The following is a 21,411-nucleotide window of genomic DNA, read 5'->3' as shown; positions in this document are numbered from 1 at the left end:
TGGAAAAACCTGTGAATGACCCAAAGGTCACTTAGAGACCAAGTTAGAAAGTTAGACCAATTGCATCCGAAATGATACTGACACTTGTGAGGATCCTTTGGGAAGACTGTGTGCATCTGACTGCAGGTTAGATATGCAGATATCTGTGGAAGATATGATACTGAAGAATCTTTCTCTCTGTGGTAAGCATTCAACACAAGTCAACCATGAACCATGAACAACAACATCCTGGTTCATGTCAGCCAGGGATCTTTATTGCATGCCATTTCTTGTCTCTCCCTCCCATCATTTTCTGCCATCTCTCTACTGTGACCAAGTGGCAACCTTGAGGGCTAAAAAATTAAGCCAGCATGGAAGTCCCAAAAATTGGAATTCCTCTACTGGTCACTTGAAGCTGGCTCCAAGAGCAAGTCAATCCCCGTGAACACCAATATTAAAATCAATCAATCAATCAATCAATCAATCAATCAAACTTTATTGTCATTAAGCTGCACATACAGCTGTATCGCACACAAAATGAGACAGCCTTTCTCACTGGGGATCCAATAAAACACAAGAATAAAATACATAATTTAAAACACACATCACCCAATTATTGCACTCACCTCCCCCTCCCCCTTCCCCACACACACCTACGCATACACACATCCCTGAGACATTAGGCAGTGTCTGTAGATAAATAGGCATAGATAATAAATAGGTGACAGTAATAAATGGGTGAGGAAAAATGCCCAGCTTTACAACAGAAATAAACATGTTTACAGCCTGGTACAAAAAAGGTCTTGGTCTCTATAGCTAACTTTCCCATATATGACAACTCACTGTGCTGTCCATTGACAATTTGCTACCACAGCGACTACATCGGTTGGGTAACTTAACCATGGCAAAACACCAGATTAAGAGAGTATAGATGAAGTCATCTCTGTCGCTACATCAGTGCATTTCCAAAAATGAATTGATGATTGACAGTTTGGCTGTACTAAAAGACCCTATAAATGGTTGTATATTTAGTTTTACCAGTAAGTACATTTGGTTTTTATGTTTTTATGCCTGTTTTTTTGCTAGCAAAAATGAGCATTAGCATTATAACCGTTAGCCATAGCTTTACATGCACCTTGCTAACCCAGCTAGCAGCTAGCATTATGATTATCTCCACCCTCTGGTCCAAATATGATCACTTCTGGCTCCAAAAATCCAAGATGGCAATGGCCACAGTGCCAAACTCAAAGCTTCAAAAACCAGACGGTAATGTTGTGGTGGCTACGTCCATTATTATATACAGTCTATGACTATGACTCTTGAATACTTAAAAAAATTATAATAATAATGATATATTTTATTAAGACATACACAGTATCTGCAAAATGAACATGTTAAAGCGGCTATGTGTGGGGCTTAAAGATTTTTATTTAACTGCAATTAATATACTGGGGGGAGGAAAAAAAGCTTTTGAAATGCTACCCTTCTGCCTTGTCAAACTAGTCTTTACCAATTCCTTGACAGCAGCCCTAACTCTATATTTATGTGCAACCTGACATTTAAAGAATAAATTTAAGATATCAAATGGAATTGGTATTATTTTTGATTCTGTGGTGGGAATGATAACCTGACGCCCTTTTGTAAGAGAAACACTCCACCACTATACTTACTTTTTACGAAACTAGCAGTATCCTAAGGCCACATTGGGTAACTGCAAGCTGCCAGCGGAGTGTTCACTTGCTGCAGTCACAGCAGGTCGTGGCTGATACAGGTTTTAGCCATACTGCATGCTAAAGAGATTATGACAAAGTTGTAATTTTGGTAGTTGGTTCTGAAAACAAGAGGCGCCACATAAAAGCTGGCCGTCCAAGTGCTGGTGAATAGGCAGCAGTGTGTCACGGTGACTGCTCTGCCATCTGACCGACATTTTATAACGCAGAGGGACACAAGGACAGAAACTCGCCAGTGCTATTTCAGTTTCTTTCCTAAACCCCGGTTGGGGCAAGGCCTGCAATTTCAGCCCCTGCTGTGGTCAAGGAAATCAACCCTTTCTAATTATACAGTGCTGCCCCAAGATGATGTAAAAATGATTACAGTCCCTTGCATGCTCTTTCCCCCTCATCAAAGTGAAGGGCCAGAGCCCACGAGGACATGCCCAACCCATAAAAACGGTTCAATATTATTTCAAGACATTGATTTAGAAAAATAAACATTAAAGTACAAATCAATTATTTGAGCAGGTCAACGTGAGTCAATCTTAAGCGCTTATTCTGACCAATGTTCCGTCTCAGTGGCTCCTACATCTGCAGTGAAAGTATAAAGATGGAAACGCTGTACTTAAAAACTGCATAAAAGGAAATATAAAATATTAACTGGCTGAATACTGATGAGGGTATCTTCACTGTTTGAAACTGCACTAAATCCCATTTTCCGACAATGTATTTCACTCTTCTGTATTCTGATAAAAATATGAGGGCTGGGTATCATTTAAAAAATTCACTATCAGTACCAATACCGGTTCCCTAAAAGTTATACAGATACCAATAGAGTACTTAATTCAATACCAATAATATAAATGGCATGATGTGCAGTAAAATAATACTTTCTAACATTTTGGTGGCATCTCGGTAGCTGAGCTGCCAACTCTGTCATGCACTGCTCAACTTCACCACATGACAGACTGTATGGGTTGTAGCTGTTGCTGTGGGACCATAAGCTCTGCACCAGGCCACGTACACACACAGTGACAGGGCTAACTGTTAGCATCATACAGCTAATGTTGCCTAACTGTTATTAACAGGTTAAACGACAGAGTCAAGATGTTTTCGTTTGAGTTTACTGGTACTGGTAAATGACTCTGTGTTGGTTGTTAGCCACTGCTGCTCTCTTAGCACCCGATAACTGTAAGGACATTAACATGACTGTTCGCCGAAGAGAGCGGTTCTGGAGACGGCAGCAACAGAAAGTTCACTGATCTGATGGGGTGCTGGAACAGTCAGGATCAGACCCTCATGCAAAAAGGATCAAATGCAGGTGGCTTTTGAATGGAGAATTTCTCAGCTATTTGGTACAGGGTTATTTCTGTCGATATCTTAGGTGTCGAGTATCGCTACTGAGCCCAATACAATATTTGATAATAGTTGGCCAGTGCATCCTTCATTCAGTCAATGTTGCAAAGTGACCATCCTCATCAAATGAAAGTCAACCACACTGAATTAAAAACCTATTTCTTCATTTATTCGTGGCCTAAGCACCCTTCTTTCCCATTGATAGCACACCAGCCACTGTTAAGGTTGCATGCAGTGGGTGCTGAATGCTCTGAAATGTCTTTCAAGGGTATAAATCTGGATCGTGTCTTTCACCTCTCAAGTAAATCTGTGCAATGGAATGTGATCCGTCACTCCTTGTGAAGGAATGCAATCCTCCCCTGAAAGACACAGTCTCTCTCCATTGTCCAACAGATGCTTGAACTGTCCACTAAAATGAAATAACCTTAAGGTGGTTAATGATAAGACTACAAAAACCTAAAGACAGTGTACAGTACAGCAGCCCTTTTGTCAAGAAGTAAAACCTCTGACGTTGGGACCTAATGTTACACACCTTTCATACAGGAAATGTACATCTGATACATATCTACTGTTTGACCTATGTGAGACCCTTTCATATAAAACAGATGTCACAGATCATCTTTGTTACTGGTACTGAAGAGAATCTAGTCTCAGCTAAACCTTGGTACTACACTAAACTACATCACATAATTATCAAACAAAGTTTAGTTTCACTTATCTACTCTCCTTAGTGTACTACAGTATAAGATGCTTGCTCACTTGGCCAAAAATCTTTCTGTTTCTGTCAGGTGGATCTAACGCCCTCTTTCTCCATGGGGAACCAATTACTTGAAATCTAAATGCTAATAAAATAACATTAATTTTCACAGAAAACTTGTCACAAAAGTTGGACAATGGTGGCCTTTGTCTAACCCAAGAGGAGTGGAGGGTAGGAGGGTGAACTGACGCACACTGACCTATTGACCCACATCACTGCGTCCGTCTGAATGGGAAGTTGGATTCCAAACTGCAAGACTATGTAATGCAGCAAAGTCTCAAACAACATGATATATGCCAAAGACAGAGTACCTGAATTAGCACAGAGAGGAGCAGTGCTGTTTCTGTCAGTTTGTCCACTGCCTGAAGCATCCACTGCAAACCACTTGGCTTGCCACAAAGAACACCAGTTACAGTGCCAACTGTGTTCGCTAAAGCTGGTTATACTTGAGTCTATTTAAACAATGTGCTCCATGATAATGTTCTATTTTTTCAACATACAACATACACACAAACACACGTGCACCCACACAAATACTCTATTAGCTTCTCGCTAGTTAATTTTGTGGACCACAGAGAAAATGAAGACAGGCTATAATTAATGCAGATTCTTTCAGTCCACACACAAAGCACGATGACCATAGGACAATCCACCAAAGGGGGGAATTCTCCCGCTAGACTGAGTGCCAATGTGGATTCCCTGTGTACTTCCGAGACCAGGGTGACAGTCTCACAAAAGCTGTCATGGTTAACACACAGCAACCCACAGAGAGGAGAGAGAGCCAGACAACAAGGAATACAGCGTGGGGGAAGGTATTCAGTATGAGTCGTCTGTGATGATGAAGGACAAATTAGATCTAATATGTTAATAAGATGCAAATCTGCCTGCATCAAAATTCACTAAATAATTTATTAAATTAAAAAGGGAATACAAATTTCTGTTAATCAAAGCCATACAAACAGTCTGTGAAAGAGGCATCAGTGTTTTTCCCATGAGGCCTTTCTAATTTCAGACCACTTAGTCAGCAGTAGCCATAGGAACAGTCAAAATACTGTATAAGGCCGCCTGACAAAAGGCTGTAAAACACAGACTGATGTAAGTGATAAATAATACAGCAAACCGAGTGTGTTTGCTCTCTTAAAACACATTTGTCACACTTTTTGTTTGCACTTGTATAACGTGCGCCTCATTGTCCACCCAGCTTTATTTGTGGGGCAGAATTAAGTATATAGGGCATTTAATTTTCTTTTCTTTTCACTTTTGTTTATTGTATGTTGAGTATATTAACAGACTGCTCCACATCCCTCCTGTGGGCACATTTTCTACCATGAAATGTCAATTTTGGCTGCAACAATCAAATTCCATTAACTCTCCAACTGTCCAGAGCAACTCTCTTATTGGTTTCAAAGGATTACTCATCTATGCTGGTGGCCCCTGAGGAGAGAAAACAACTCTGACAGGGTCTTTAGTTTGAGCTTGTCAGAAACAGGAACACTTCCTGCAGCTCTGAAACTCTCAACTCAGATTCATACGCACTTGATAATGAGAACAAATTAGTCGCTTTATGCAAAAGCTAAGATGCTGTAGGCAAAGCGAGACTGCAGAATGTTTTGAATCCAAAGCACTAAGACTGTCTGTCTCTCTTCCCCTCTGATGCACACTCTGCAGTGGCCTGCGCTCTGGAATGCCTTCCCCACTGGCCCCAGGGGAAGAGAGACTGACAGGGAGGGGTTTGTGTGTGTCTTGGGGAGAAGAAAGTAGAAGAGGAGGAGGAGGAGGAGGGTAGTGCTGGGCAGGCACCATGACATTTCCCATTCCTCTTCATAAATCGCCAATTTAAGTGGGTATGGGGAAAAAATATGAGCCAGACAGCATCTTTACTGTGTTTTATTTCAAGATTTGTGACAGGGAAGCAGTAGGAAGGCCAATAAAGGGACTGTCAGAGGAGAAATACTGTGTGATGCATAATAGTACAAAAGTCAAGTGAAGCAGATTTTAATTAGGCCGTTCTCTCAAAGTAAGAGGGTATTACTATGAATACCGATGAACTGCTTGACCTACCTGAGAGCAGTCCATGCAGCAAAGAGCAGGTGTGTTGTAATTGTGAAAATGCAAAATACCATCCTATGGTTGCACACATATGGTTAGTCCTACAGACTCTGAAACTATGGTGAGATCTTGGAAGGCTATGTCATCAATCAGTCTCAAGGTCGTTGCAGACTACAGTGTGCTTTAAGCTAAACACAATGCAAGAGGAGCATTACTATACTCTATTTCTACTCTATCAATGCAGCGTCGAAACGAAAGAGGTAAAGTGTAGATAAGTAAAACCTAGAAATTATGGAAAATGGGAGATAATTATGTTGTCAAGAGGAAAAACAGCTACACTTGCTGCATGGTTCTCTAGATTTCAGGTTTGCATATTGTAGAAGAAGGACAAAAGCACACATTACACAAATGCAAATGTTTGACCAGCCATGAAAATCTAAATGAACCAAGTGGCTGTGTTGAATTGCCAAGGGCTTGACCTTGTTTCATCAGAGATGTGGAATAAATTAGGGCAGATCCACTGTTGACAGTCCTGGCTGGAGAGTTATTGATATTCATGCTAGCAGTATTGTGTGTGAGGTTCCACTATGAATGTCTCTCCACAGGCCTCCTCAGTACCAGACTCTGGGCAAGTGGGGCGCACTCTTCACTCCCACACAAAAAGGAAAATACATCCTCTCAACGCCCATGCATTCTCATCAAACCACACGAATTATAATCAGAGGCCTTCGAGCGATCAAAGGGAGTCAGCTGTTGTCTGTGCTTTAATCTTATTCACCTAAGGTAGTAGTACCTGGCATTAGTTATTACATTCTATACATGCCTGTGTACATACCCTTTATAATGATGATTTCATAAAGAGACAGTTCACCCCCCAAATCAAAAAAAACATATTTTCCCTCCTACCTGTAGTGCTGTTTATCAGACTAGATTGTTTTGGTGTGAATTGCAGAGTGTTGGAAATATCCGCCGTAGAGATGTCTGCTTTCTCTCAAATATAATGAAACTAGATGGCAGTCGGCTTGTTGTGCTCAAAGTACCATAATAACACATGCGAAAAAACAGCAATGTCTCTTTACAGATCATGACTTGGTTACTCCAGATAACACACAGACCTTGTTGTGAGTGGTTTCATGTAGGAACTATTTCCTCTCTATCAAACTACACCCATTAACCAAATAACTGCTCTGAAGGAAGCATGCATCTACTGCTACTGCTACCACCACTGAGCTAGCTAACGTTACAGCTCAGCCGAGAAGAATGCCATTAATGTTATATCTCGCGCTGTGAGGAGCGTCTCATCTATAAGTGGATGCACTACTTCTTCTGCCCAGTGATATGGTTGGTTGATATGGTTTAGTAGGAACAAAATAGTTCCTACATGAAGCTGCTCACAACAAGGTCTATGGATTATCTTGAGTAACCGGGTCACGATTTCTGGAAAGAGACATTGCTGTTGAGTTTTTAAAATGTATTTTTTTAGGACTCTGAGCCATCTAATTCTATCATATTTCAGAGAAGGCAGACATCTCTACGGCTGATATCTCCATCACTCTGTGACTCATACCATAACAGTCTAGACTGAAAAAAAGCCCTGCAGTCATTTTTGATTTGGGGATGACCTGTTCCTTTAACTCAATAACAAAGTCTTGATTTGGAATAAAAAGCATTGCTATATGGTCTCTTTTTATTGTTATCGAGCTACATCTGCATTTATCCTTCTACAGTGAAACCTTAAAATGTCATACATGGATTTTACATGGGGTTAATTGCATCAATGTCCTCTACAAGCTATGGAGACAGCTGGTACAGTCTAAGCAAATGACAGACGGATGATGGATGAACGAGCACACTTGTCCAAACTATGATCAATCATTTTAACACTGCGAACACGGCTCAGAGGCCTCGGTGCTTTTAAGTGGAGGAAGCACAATGCAGCCAGATGAGAAGTGGTTTTCAGCTGTCCCACATTCTCCGCTTCCTCTCAATCTTGGAGTGCTCCACTTCCATTTTTTGACTCGTATCTGTTAACAATATGGATAAAGCAGGTCTGAGACAAAAGTGGAATTTATTTCCAGGCAAAAGTGCACTGTGGTCCGGAGTCGCCATGGAGATCTGGTTTAACAACAGATTTGGATTGCCATTAGCACAGATCATTAGGCAGAGCTTCTGCTGGGGCCAGGTGAGGTCATGAGAACACCACTAACCCCTGGACAACAGCCTGTTCAGTATCGTTAAATGGACTAGGATGTGGCACAAAGGCTGTCCAATCCTTCCAAAGAGCCTAATCCCATAAGCAAACAAGGACCAGGGAAAATCTTGCAGCTTTGTACCATCTTTGAAAATCTTTGTTAATGGTGAATCCATATGAGTTTGGCATCAATCACATTCGCCTCATTTCATGCACTTAGGAACTTCTTTTTGAACCATTGGCAAGTGGATGATATCCTGATTTGTTCATTTCATGATTAATAATGTAAGAAAAAGTTAATTACCCTTTCTGACACTAAACAGACTTCTTACACGACTCCGGCGGAATGCACCCCAATTTCTATCCTGCTCTCGCCACTATTGTTAGGCAATGTTAGTGTCACCAATAGAGCTTTCAAATAAAGAATGATCTTGAAATGCCACCTTTAAATAATAGAGAAATATGAAGAGGGAGCACTCTGTGCAAACTGCTCCTCTATGCAACAAGCACTATCCCCTATTCCTTTGAGGCTGGGCACAAAGGAGTCGAGGTCATTAGTTCAGCCTGTCTCAAACCCTCCTGAGCTAAGGATGGCAAGACATTCATCTGCAGGCACAATTGCAAAAAAAGAGTCTCTGTGTTCAGAAATGCAGAACAGAGCAGTGTAGAGCAGGTCAGGATAGAGGAGAGAGAAAGGGGCCCCCGAAGCCCGAGACTGAACAGAGGTCTCCACAGACACCCACACCGACTTTTCTGAGAGTCAGACTCTGTGACAGCATGGGCTGGTGTCTGCAGAGAGAGAGATGGCAATAGATGAGAAAAACACAAACCTCAGAATTCTTGGAAAAATATCAAAGTCAACTACAGAGAATTAAGGCAAGGAACAGTTAGTACTCTGTACATCCTATGGGTGACACTAAAGGGACACTTAAGTGTTCATTTAGATCACAGACAAAAGTATGTAAAGGTATGAAACTAATACAGAAAAGCAGACAGGAGGAATGTGTCTGCCAAGGAAGGTCACACTGTAATTAGAAAAACCAGTGGCCTGCTGACCTCTCCAGCCAATGAAGTACCATGACAGCCACTATCGCCCCTTCAAAGACCATCTAAAAAACACCCCGGCATGTTAACTGATAAACTGTTTTTCCTCCTCTTTGAAGTAGCGAAAGAATCTATTTGCACATGGATGGGGGTTGGGATAAGGGGAGGAGACTAGTGTGCTGCTGTGCTGTAGATGATATCACCCCCTGCTTCCATCATGTCCTCATGTATTTGTTTGGCTTCTTGTCCGTTGCTGTGCACACACTTCCAAGGTCACAGGCACCATCGATGCTGAGTGTGTGTGAGGGCCAAATTAGGGTAATGGAGAGTGGTCACCGGCTGGAACGGCAGACAGTGGACCTCTGGGAACCATGGAAGCATTTCTCCACATTCCTCCCAGTCAGAAGCCAATGGGCAGGATGAGCAGTGCCAGATTAGACCATTAGCTACAGCATTAAGCTCTCCTACATGCCCACTGACAGTTATTTAAATCATTTGGAGAAACTCACTTTGAGGATGGGATAAAGAATGGAGATGTTATCTTCATACATAGCCAGCAACGTAGTGACATTCATGAAAACTGTGACAGGAAAATGAAGACAAGTGTGGATGAGATCAAAGCAGCTGTAAAGGTTTAAATACTGTTGGTTGACCTACAGTATATGCCTGCAATGTGAAAAATGGTAACTGCTCCTAGCAACCACCGGTGAGACAGATAAGTCACTTGATTCTGATTGGTTAGGACAACCCCGCTAACAAACAAAAAAAAAAAAAAACGCTACAATGAACATGATGTCTGACTGAGTCAAGAGGCAACCTCTGGGGCTGAAAAATGAAGCCCCTCTGAAGTGCCACAAACTGCAGTTCCCTGAGTGGCCACTTGAGGGTGGCTCCACAAGCAGGCTGGCTTCACAGCAGAGATTAACATGTTTTGGTCTCTGTAGCTAATTTTCCCATTAATGAAAACTGTACAGGGGGTACATTTTTATAGCATATAACTCTCCTGTTTAAATTTTATTAAGGCCTAAAGTTATGCATAATTAAGTGTGGACAGACTGACACGCTGTCTGCTGCATAGTGTCCTCGGGCTCTCAGGTAAATCCACCCCCTCTCCTCCACAGCTCCACCCTCTCATCCAAATATGGCCACTTGTGGCTCCAAATCCGAGATGGCATCAGTCAAAATGCCAAACTCCAGGCTTCAGATCGGAAATCCATGAAACAATGGGTGACATCACGGTGGCTACATCCATTATTTCTATGCAGTCTATGGGCTGAATGAAGCATTGCAATTATTTCAGTGTGATTTTTTTCAGGTTCTGATTGCTCTGCATTCAAGTTGTAAGAAAACAATTGTTAGCTGCTGGCAACAAAACTTGATGCAGCCTTAGTCCCTTTTAAAGAACACTTAAGCATTTTGTGTTTTTCAATGTTATGTCAAGAAACTAGAAACGTTTTCTTGTGAATATGTTCAGAGACACAATAAGACCTAGGGCTGTACCCAAATATTCGGATATTCGCTTCTATGGGTAGGTATTCGTTGTGAAAATCTGGTATTCGATATTCGTTTTTTTTAGTTTACTTTTTTTTTTCTTTTACATTTTTTTGGTGCTAAATGTAGTTTTTTGTTGTTGGTAAATGTAGGTTATCAATAAAAATCAATTTCAAAATAAAACTTTTAAATTGCATTGTTAAAAATGTGAAAATATAGTATAGCCTATAACTGAGCTTGTGCGCACGGCAGTTTCAACAAGTTTCTTTTGGAGTGCGTGACACAAGTGTGTTTTGAAAACGATCGCAGACTGTCACCTGCTCAACGCATCAGTACCATCGGATGCCATGACAGTAATAGATTATAGATTAATAGATTATAATAATAATGTCAAAATATCATTTACAGACCGATTTAACAGACGATCACTGCTGCCCGACCCGCAGGTCCATTTGCAGGTCCCATGGGTTATGGGTCGACCCACACATCACTACTCAGCTCAGTCTATAAAGGCTGTACACAACAGTAAGGCTACAGACATTACGTTCTTCAGGCCGGCAGAACCAGCAGCGCATCGGCTCTACAGTGCACGGCATTGCTGATTAACCATTTTATTGCAACACAGACTGTCTGCCAGCAACCAGTTACTTGTAGAAGCTTCCTACAACTTGTTTCAACGGTTCCGATTTAATCAGAAGACAAATTAAACAGGATGACTAGCCAATGTGAAAATCAAAAGAAAGCATAGAATAATGTACTGAAGGAGACCGTTGTGCCATCACGTTTTAAAGATCTGGTCGCCACTGTGCAAAACTGCACAATACAATTAGGTCCGAAATAACCCCGGAGTCCGCCGGTATTCGGGACAGCCCTAGTAAGACCAATATAAATCCGTACAATTAGATTAGGCAATATTAACACCTTTTAGGACTGATTGACAAATAAAGGAAAATAGTGATGCATGGAATGCAATCAGAAAATGGTAAGTGTCATACCATCTCCTCTTGGAAGTCTATAGTCATGTGATGTGAAGGTGAAATGTAGCCAGGGCCTGAATGTTTGTTGTAAAAGGCTCCTCAAACAGAAAAGTGAGACTGGCCAACCCGGTCCACTGCTTTCCTCAAGAGCCCTTATTTTGCTTTTCAGAAGGAAAGACGGGGAGTGTCTGCTGTGGATACACCTGAGGTTTGTGGGCGTATGTGTGTGTGTGCTTGTGTGTGTTTGTACATGAATGTGTGTGTGAGTGAAAGATGTGGTTTGAGCTACGCCCTGCTAATCGTTGCCTGCTGGCTGCACAGTGCTTTGATAGCCGTGTAGGTCTGTGCACTCAATGGTCTCCTTTGTAGATCAGGTGCATTCTTTTCTCCACCATCTTAAATCCTGCCATAACTGTCTGGACATGGAAATCTAGGCAAACATGACTGGGAGCAAAAATAGCAAACATGGGCCAAAAAGCCATTTAACAATTGTCAGCACAGTTTTATTTAAATCTAAGCTACAATAAGGGCATAGAATGGTAACCTAGATATAACCCTAAAGGTGTTTTTTAAGTGATTTAAAGATCTATTCGTCACACAAAACTTCGACTTAGTGTCAAACTAAAAGCAAACTGGAGCTTCATAACTGCATGAGTTTTTTCGGTACTTAGTGTTTTCCAAAAGAAAAACCATGAGCTGATGATAAAGGAGTCAGTGGTTCAGGGCTGAGCACTAGTTATTATGGTTAATCAAAGGATGTTAATAATGTGTTTTGAGGTTGTTTGCCTCTCTTGCTGTCTCTGTCGCTCTCTATCTGTGCGTGTATGTATGTGTGTGGCATAACTCAGAGTCCGTCTGCCTGTCCTGCACAGGTCTCATACTGTATGTAATCTGTGGTCTAGACATCCTGTGGTTGACTGAGTGCATCTTGTTTATCTGTCTTGCTTCGGCAGTCACGACTTTTAATTTTGTGACACCAAATTTATGAAGAGAGCAGTTTGTCTTTTTTAAGTTAACAAATTTATGTCTCTGTGCTTTAGTGTCAAGATTGTTAACTACATGAGCACTGCCTTTTACTGGCTAAATGCTTCCTCTGCCATACAGAAGTTAAATCCAGAAACAACACCAATACCACACCATGCATTCCTAATTTACCTGCAGCACACTCCTTCTGTACGAGGAGCTTTCCTAATAAAAGAAACTGTTAAAACTTCCACCCACGACGGAAGAACACAGCGAGGGAGTTTTCTCTAAGTTCCCTTACAAGCCACAGGACAAGGAGGGAGCGTGTCTCAAAATGGCTGCGGTAGATATGGCTAGAGAGGAGGCTGCCACCCAGCTGTTCACAGAGAAGAACCAGGCTAACATAAGCAGCTTGACACTAGAACTTGTGGGCAGACTTTGCACAGAGTTGTGTTTGTTAATGTCTGAGGGGATGGTCACCGTGTATATATATGCAAGTGAGAGAGTTCACTGTGATCCTGCACCTGGTTTAGTGCTTTCTGTCAGCGATGTTGGAAGACTGCACCTACCCAGCAAACAAAGCTCTTAAAAAGAAATCTTTGTCACACATATTAGTAACATGAAGCACATCCTTTGCTGGTTAGATGATTACTTTTTTCTGAAGCCAAAGTGGCTGGCACGCATTTAGGAGACCTAAGGGTGAGAGAAAATTGAAGGGCAAAAGCAAGCCTCTTGAGTGTTTTAGTATTTACCTATTGTGCTGTCCTCAAAGAACAGCCTGTGGTTAATTCTGACTCACATATGAACAAAGATGAAAAATTTCCATTTCTGATAGCCCACAGGAAACAGCTAGAATATTCCTGGGCAACAAAGGTTTGTGGAGAAAAAGCTGTTTTAGCTGCACTTACTGTCAAAAGCTAGCCTTTTCTGAGACATAACTTTATGATTACGATTTTATAAAAAGCAGCTTTTGCTTGGACAAACAACTGTCCATCAAATGCTCTTTTTTTGTCTGGACAAAAACTGCCAAACCACCTGTGGTTATTGTTTATTGAAGGAAGTCTTCCCATAACAGTAAAAAATTCCACATGTTAAACCCCTAAGGGCAGCTGAAAGAGAATATAGACAACAGGGAAGGAATCTCTGCAATGTCAGCTGCAATATTTAACTGTATCACCACAGAGATGGAACACAGATAACAGGAAAGAGATTAAAGAAATCTGCATTGTCAGCTGCCCGACTAAACCACAATAAACAATAACACAACAGCAGAAACGACAGCTTGAAAAATGTTATTAGATTTATCAACACCTCGCTGACAGGCTTGACAAAAACTGGGCATTATAGCTTTGCAAAGTATTATTGCAGGGGTATTGAGTTCACCCCCTGAAGGAAATTCAGCGTGAAGGTTTAACCTGCTAACTCTATCATCACTGAGGAGCTTCAAATTTCAAGAACCATACAAAATCATGAAAACAAAACAAAATCCTGCCTTGTAACCAATTTGCTGTTGTCTGACCCTTTGCAACAAATCACTGTTTCATGTCAAGAGACCCAAGAAACTCACAGAAACTGCCGAGACAGCATGTACCAGTCACCACCACAGCTGAGGCAACAGAGAGCAGTACTTAATGATCTCTCCCAAACACACACACGTACATAAACACACACCATTAGTTTGTGTACGGGTCCTCTACATCATGAACATCCCCTTTTTTTTCACTTTATCTTCCTAAAATCTAAATGAGGTTCTCCTAATCAGAAATTGCCTCTTTAAAAATGATGTTACAGACAAATTCTGCAAGGCAGCAAACCACTAACACATTATGTTCTTGTCTTAGTCTTCTTTCCATCAGTTGCTTCTCATTATATTTCTTTGTCTGCTGTGGGATGCCTTGATGATGTGTAAACCTAGAATTATGATAGCGGTAGTGTCCCTGACGCAAGGTTTACGTCCCAAAAATTGACGTCATAGTTTCTGTGTCAAGTGCAAAGCCTCAGAAATTTGTCACGGCACTTGGAGCTGCACCTCTTAATTTCTGTAAATAGACACCCACTGTGCACGGCGCTCTTTTCAGTTCAACACGGACGCCTTCGAGTGAACACCTGGGGAAGACTGGCCGAGTAGGTTTGCCTGTGCCGACATTCGCTACAGCTCTACATTGAGAGACCACAGGGAAAGTCAAATGGCCATAAATTCTCAGAAAGTAATAGCCCTCCACACTGGGGAAAGAAGAGGCATTTTGCCGCAGGGAGTTTCAGACCATGAGAGATTGCTGTAAGAGACCCAAGGGGGAAAGAAAGGTATAATATAATTTCAACTTGAAGATAAGCCAGAGTAATAAATACACTACAAAAACACTATGTTTGGTGGTACACCGGAGTTTCCTTCTGAAGCAGGGAGTTTACTTTTCCAGTAACATTTTTAGAGTAAAACTCGTGGACTTCTTTCTTATCTACAGGGTATTTTGTTTGTGCGCCCCCTGGCTTTTCAGAGCATATTGCAACAAACAAAAAGTTGTGCATGCTCGTAGCTTGTGCGCCATCTACAGAGGCCTTTGCCATGGTCTTGCACAACTGAAAACAAAGCATGACATGGACATGTGTACTCTTAAGATGGAAGATCCAATGCATTTGAACGGAGCACAGCATCATTAAATTTAAAAGGGGGACTTCAGTGCAGACGCAGTTGTTATCAGAGAGGTGATTAAGCATCCATGTAAATAAAAACTGCCAGCACATCCACCACTTCTCCCTCATGGCTTTATGGTTAAATGCACTGTTCTTTGACTCTTGACAAATGTGAGAACTCATTCTAACGTCACTGCTGTCAGCATGCCATACAAGACAATTATCATCCCTGGGGATACACTGCTGGGAAATTAAAGCAGAGCAGTTGGGTTGACCCCCATTTTCTGTGCTGGCAAGTCAACAACAGGACTGCTGAATCTCGTCCAGCCAGGTGCACGATTGGCTTCTGTCTCTGTGCTGCCAAACAAACTACGAAAAGCCCTGCCAACTGGTGGTGACTACATATCTGTTTGTGTACATGGCTCTGTGTGTGTGTGTGTGTGTGTGTGTGGGGGGGGGGATTGGAGGAATAAACAGCTGAAACTGTTATCAGCCTCAAAGACTGTGCGCAAATGCATGCTAGTGTGATTAACACCGCGTCACCCACAACAGACAGACAACTGTCTGGCAGCTGCCCCAAGCGGCCGAGCTCATCAAGTGGTAAGCCCAAGTTGGAGGGCCTTCAGAGGCATTACCCAACACACACAGTCACACAGTCACCCACAGCAATTAAAGCTGAGTCAAAGATGCTGTTTCTGTGGGTCACATCATGAACAGATACTGACTGAAAATACTCTCAGGACAGAAGCGACAGTAAGAAGCAGTATATTTTATTCAAGACAGTGGGGCCTCTTTGAGATACAAAAAAAGAGACAGACAGCAGACCACTTTCATCGAAAACAGAATTAAATCTTGGTCGTGAATGCAGACTTGTCCTCAAATGTTTCAAGTCCACCAAAGGGATCTGTCATAGATTTAAGTTTAACTTCACTTCATTGGCATCAATAAAACTTCAATCCAAAAAAACGCCAAAAACTATGGGTGGGCCAACTAATCAAATTTTGCCCATATTAACTCCCATTTACTTCCATAAACTGGTAAACAGAATCAACTGACATGACATGTGACTCAATTATATGCACTGTGGACTGTCAGGACCAAATCACGTTGGACCTCACATAAAAAAAATGAGAGCAAGATCAATAGATGGTCTGAAAGGGGACATTTGCTATGTTGATTTGATGTTTTAAAGCTGTTACAACAACACAACTATGCCTGCAGGCTTAGTTCTGTCACTTCAGAACACTGTTGTTGAGGAACATTTGCATTAAGACAAGAACAGGATGAAATACATTCACCCAAACTAGCCTCATGACAGTGTCACTAACACTGTCCTAAAAAAAAATGCATCAGCTCAGAACAAGCAATTTGCTTTGTAATGAACCACAAACCAGACACTGCTGTGAATTAATAGAAAGTCATAGGTGAAACTCGCAATAAAATCTGAGGGGCCTGTATCCTCAAAGAGAGCACCAATTAAAACACTGTTTGGTTCTTTACAATATAATCATCTTCTTGTGCCTTCAGGTCTCAAATCTATTAACTCCAGTGAGGCCTACTTGCAATGTAACCTCTCTCAGAGAATGTCGACATCAAAGGCAGCAGGCCACAGCAAACTAGCATCCCACTTCCGGAGTGGCAGACCATTAAAAAAAGGGGGCACTTAAAAGGGATTAAAAAGGCCAATTCCAAACAGATTCCTTACAGAGTGAGTTTAGAAGAGGCAAGCGCGAAGGAGGAGGAGGAGAAAGGATCTAGGAGGAACACATGATGGAGAGACTAAATTAGCAAACTGTGTGTTTTTGTGGTCTTGGCAATGGGGAGATCCCAAAGGAGAGCTAATGACTGTAGTGGTATCTGGCATAGGGGCCAAGTTTCCTTGACTGCTTTAAAGTTGCCTCCAGTCCACAGCCACCATGTCATGAGCAACATATGCTGAGCTATCTTGCAATTATACCATTATCAAGGTCTTTCCTACCAATGATTTCCATTATATGTTGCTAAGCAGATTTTACAGGGACTTTGTACTTCTGGTCCCTCTGAAGGAAGGAAAATCTGTACAGGCTGACCTATGAGGATATGAGCAGGACTGTAAAAAGCAACAGGGTTTCATTCATCGGCAAAATACAAAATCTGACAAAAGAATAAGCAACAAGCTAGTAAATAAAAGATAAATACCACTGCCAAATGACAAGCATAAAACAGTAAGACACAGCCCCAAAGCTGACAGAAATCTCAAACATCACTGATGCTGTTGTATCAACCAAATTAAATAAATCGTTCTCCATAATCCAATTTAAAAATGAAGAGGAAGAGGGAAGTGCATATAATAAAGTAGATGACAAAACTCCAAAGTACCAGGCATTTAATTTCAAAACAACATTCTTTCCCCAAACCATTTGGGATCAAAATGAAATCTTTATTCAAGCCTCGCAGAAGGTGCAGTGAATATTTTATGTGCAATATGGTACTATCTTGTCTCGGAAACCATTAACTATACTGCAGTGTACCCAATTTGATTAACACCGCCTTCCCCATCAGGGCTTCTGTGTTACAAATCTCATTTCAGATCCCAGGAAGGACCTGAATTTACAAACAAATTATTCTCTTCAAGGACAACATACGAGTAAACACAGGGTGGCAAAATATGCAATTTAACTCTTTAAATGCAACTTATTATTTGTAAACATATTTGACACCCCGACTAATAAATATGACAGACTGTGACTGTTGATATGGAGTAGAACTTATCAAGATCTCAATCAAGATCTATTAAGGAATATAATCAAGATTTATTTAGGAAATAAGTCTTATTTATTACAGGCCATTACAGGTGTTTTCTCTACAATCTCATGAGAAATGATGCACAGTTCATTAAGTCTCACCTTCAAAAACTCTTAAAGCCTGAAAATAAAAAGATATTCAGTAGAGATTTGTGCCCCATGCAGGAACAACAGCGGGGCAAAGTGACCACTGCTAGCTGCTACATCTCTGTGACCTCTCATCTGTCTCAAGAGCCCTAAACAACAGAGAGGAGTGACCAGATTTTATTGTCCCAGCATGAGAAAGGGAGACAGAACTGCTTTAGTCTGATGGATGGGGTCCAACTGCGAGAGTGAGGCTGGGATAAAGGAGCCGTATCCCGCCATAAAACTCTGCTGCTCCCAGCTTTCACGTACACTGAACCTCCTGTGTTTAAGTGTACATGTGTGGGCGTGTGTGTCTGGGTTACAGGGAGGCTATGTTATCAGAGTGATTCATACATGTGAGACAGGTTGCAACAACCTGATATAAAACGAGATATACAAACCAACAATACTCAATTCTCCCTTTGTGCTCTGCTGGAGAGCAGCACAGTGAAGATGACCGGAGGTGATCTTTTCCCTTTAATTTTAGCATTGACTGTTGAGTGAAACAATTACACCAGACAAAGGCAGTAGGAGCAGAACTATGACACATGTACCTACTGTATATAGACCTACCTACCTCTTTACCTGTAAAAACCAGTCCTTAGGTGGTAAATCAAGTCTAGGCTAGCAAAGGCAGTGTAAGCAAAAGTGGTCACAGGCTATGTAAAGACCGATCAGTAGAGGGGGGCGTTGTATGAACAAGAGACAAGTCAACAATGTAATACTGAGCATGACTCATGTCTAGTCATGTTGGAAAATACTACAGATTTCCAAAGTAAATGAAAACATCTGTTATGACACAATGTCCAAGTTGTCTCTACAGTCAAAACTAGATTAAAAAAAGATGGAAGATATTCTGCTCTGGACTGACAGTTCTACAAGTAACAATGGTTCTGTGCATTTTGGGTGATTGAAAGGCGCAGTGTGATGGTGCTGGGCTACTGTGAGCCTACACAGTTGTAATTTGCTCATCACCATCCCTTCACACAAAACTGCAGGTCCTTGCCATTACAGCAAGAATCTTGCTGTAAAGAGACAGTTCACCCCAAAATTAAAAATTCACATCTTTCCTCTTACCTGTAGTGTTATTTCTCACTCTAGGTTGTTTTATTGTAAGTTGCTGAGTGTTGGAGATGTCTGCCGTCTTTCAAATACAATGAAAGAAGACGGCAATATGTATTTTTGATTTGGGGTGAAATGTCCTTTGAAGTGTTGTATTCTGGGCCTGTTATTGTTCCCAACCTTTTCATTTGTACTGTGGCAATTACTTTATAAAAATTGCATTCAAGTTGTGGTGATAACAGTGATTACAATTATGTACAAACACAGCACATGATGGATCTTATTTTTCAGCTGCACACCACCACCATCACAATTTAATCACACTACCTGCATATGAGAACTCCACTGGTGTCAGTAATGTAGCACGTTTCTTTTTGTTTTGCTTTTCTTAGAGGAAACAAGTGACTTGGCCCCTTACATTTTAGGTTATTCCTTGTGTGCAAACATCTTTTCCAGCTCTTACTGTATGTGGGTATTTAAATATGAGTCAATCACTTAAAAACCACACAGTGCGCTTCAAAGAAAAGTGTCACAGACAGAAGTGGTAAAGCTAAATTATTGGCCATATATATTCAGGCAATTGCTGTAAATGATGGTTCAGATGACAGGATGTTTGCCAAGTGCACACTTAAGTTTTAGCATGACTTTTGTGCTTTCATCTCAACTTTCTTTCCAGTTTACTTTAGCTTTATCTAACTTACTTGAGCCTTCACATTCTGAAGAAGGGTGTCCATGAAAGAAACCGTAAAAAAGTTTCCAAAGTGAGAAACGAATTCATAAACACTGAAAGTAAGACGATCAGAAGTGTACATCGGCCTCTGAAATAGAGTTTGTGTGTAAGCCTTTGGGGTTTGGGGTATTTGTTCCATGAGACGTAGCTTGCTGTCCCTGATCTTCCACATACCTGAATCCTTCTTGGTCCCCTTGCCTCCATCTCTGTTCTTCTTCAGCACTGCCTTGAACATGGCAAGATTCCTGGAAGCCTCTCTGAAGGGCCCCTGGGAGAAAAGAAAACAAAAAAAAAAAATCAGTCATTCACAGCCACGACAAGACAACAGAAATGCCTCTATTGTCAGTGATCTAAAACCGTGGAAATCCAGCAATATAAACACGTCTATTTCTATTCTTGGGACAGAACAGAGGCCATTTCCTCTATTCACCTGCCAATAAGAAAACCATTCTAAGGCCTACACATGCAAGTGTTTTTTTTTTTTTACCCAGAACTATCCAAACAATACAAAATGTGTCCTCGAAAACGTAACATAGCAATGGAAAAACAGTGTACATCCGCATTTCATACTGCTTAGCTGGCACCCGCCTGGGAGTTTTCCCACAGCACTCCCAATCCTGCAGGTCATCAGTGGAGGGGCACATGGAAAGAATGCTCTAATATTTAAACAGAAAAGGACAACTTCTGCTATCTTGTTATGCAGGAAAACACTCTGTTGAATGCCCTGAATTCCACATGTAATTGATGCTATGTGGCTGAACTTGGGTGTTTGCAACTGCTTTCCCTGGTTGTTCCCAAGCTGGTGTGCATTTTGAATCCTTAGAGTTAAACGGTGTAACATGAACTCAAGGTCCAGCCTGGATGTGCTTGTTTACTTTAGAAGTATTTATAGTCTTATGTACTTGTACAATGGTAAAAACATACTTAACTGTTTTAACTGTTGCTGTGTTTCGTTAATTGTGTGGGATCTCTGGTTTCTAACCCTCTAAACACATTATAGGTTGCTACCCTACTGTATTAATAGTAGCAGAGCAATCTTTCCGATGAAGAGAAAAGAGTGGTTTCAACCAAATAAGGCTATGGCTTCTGCAAACAAAACACACAGTCTTTGCACTGAGTTCTCAACCCCAGAAGCCAGGCTTTAAATATCTAGGTCCTCTTACTGCTGCTGGGAGTGAGGCTATTGATCTGCCCTTTTTCCATCCTTGATGGTGTCAGATGAAACATGGTGAAGCAGAGCCTCCACTGAATCTGCTATGGATGGTGGAGGTGAGGGGGCAAATCCCTGAGGAGCCTCTGCACCTCAACTCAGCCTTGACTACTTAAAAAATTAACTTTTCATGAGGTTTTGGCAAGCCAAACTCCAGTCACGATTATGAGTGCAGTTTCAAGGCAGAATATGATTACTCTATCTGTGTTTCATTCGAGTATCTAGGGAAAACACACACAAAGCAAGAACATCACTCTCCGACCCAACTCCATTTTTTAACCGATGCTTTCTGGAACTGATCCATTTGGTTAATTTCAATTCCTAGGCTCTGTTCAATTTTCAGACAATAT

The 21,411-nt window shown here is 41.4% G+C and overlaps 1 protein-coding gene across 2 annotated transcripts in view; it reads right to left on the bottom strand.

The window, feature by feature from the left end:
- Positions 1–21,411, bottom strand: part of tanc1b (tetratricopeptide repeat, ankyrin repeat and coiled-coil containing 1b) — a 129,328-nt gene that overhangs the window by 95,177 nt on the left and 12,740 nt on the right. For both annotated transcript variants that reach the window (XM_049593992.1, XM_049593993.1), the window contains exon 2: positions 20,026–20,119. In XM_049593992.1, coding sequence (XP_049449949.1) covers positions 20,026–20,119 — 94 coding nt within the window. The remainder of the gene's footprint in view (positions 1–20,025; positions 20,120–21,411) is intronic.

This window comes from Epinephelus fuscoguttatus, linkage group LG13 (genome assembly GCF_011397635.1).
Source record: "Epinephelus fuscoguttatus linkage group LG13, E.fuscoguttatus.final_Chr_v1".
Classification (NCBI taxonomy): Eukaryota; Metazoa; Chordata; class Actinopteri; order Perciformes; family Serranidae; genus Epinephelus; species Epinephelus fuscoguttatus.
Note: the sequence above shows the minus strand (reverse complement) of the source record. Positions and strands in the feature narration are given on the sequence as shown.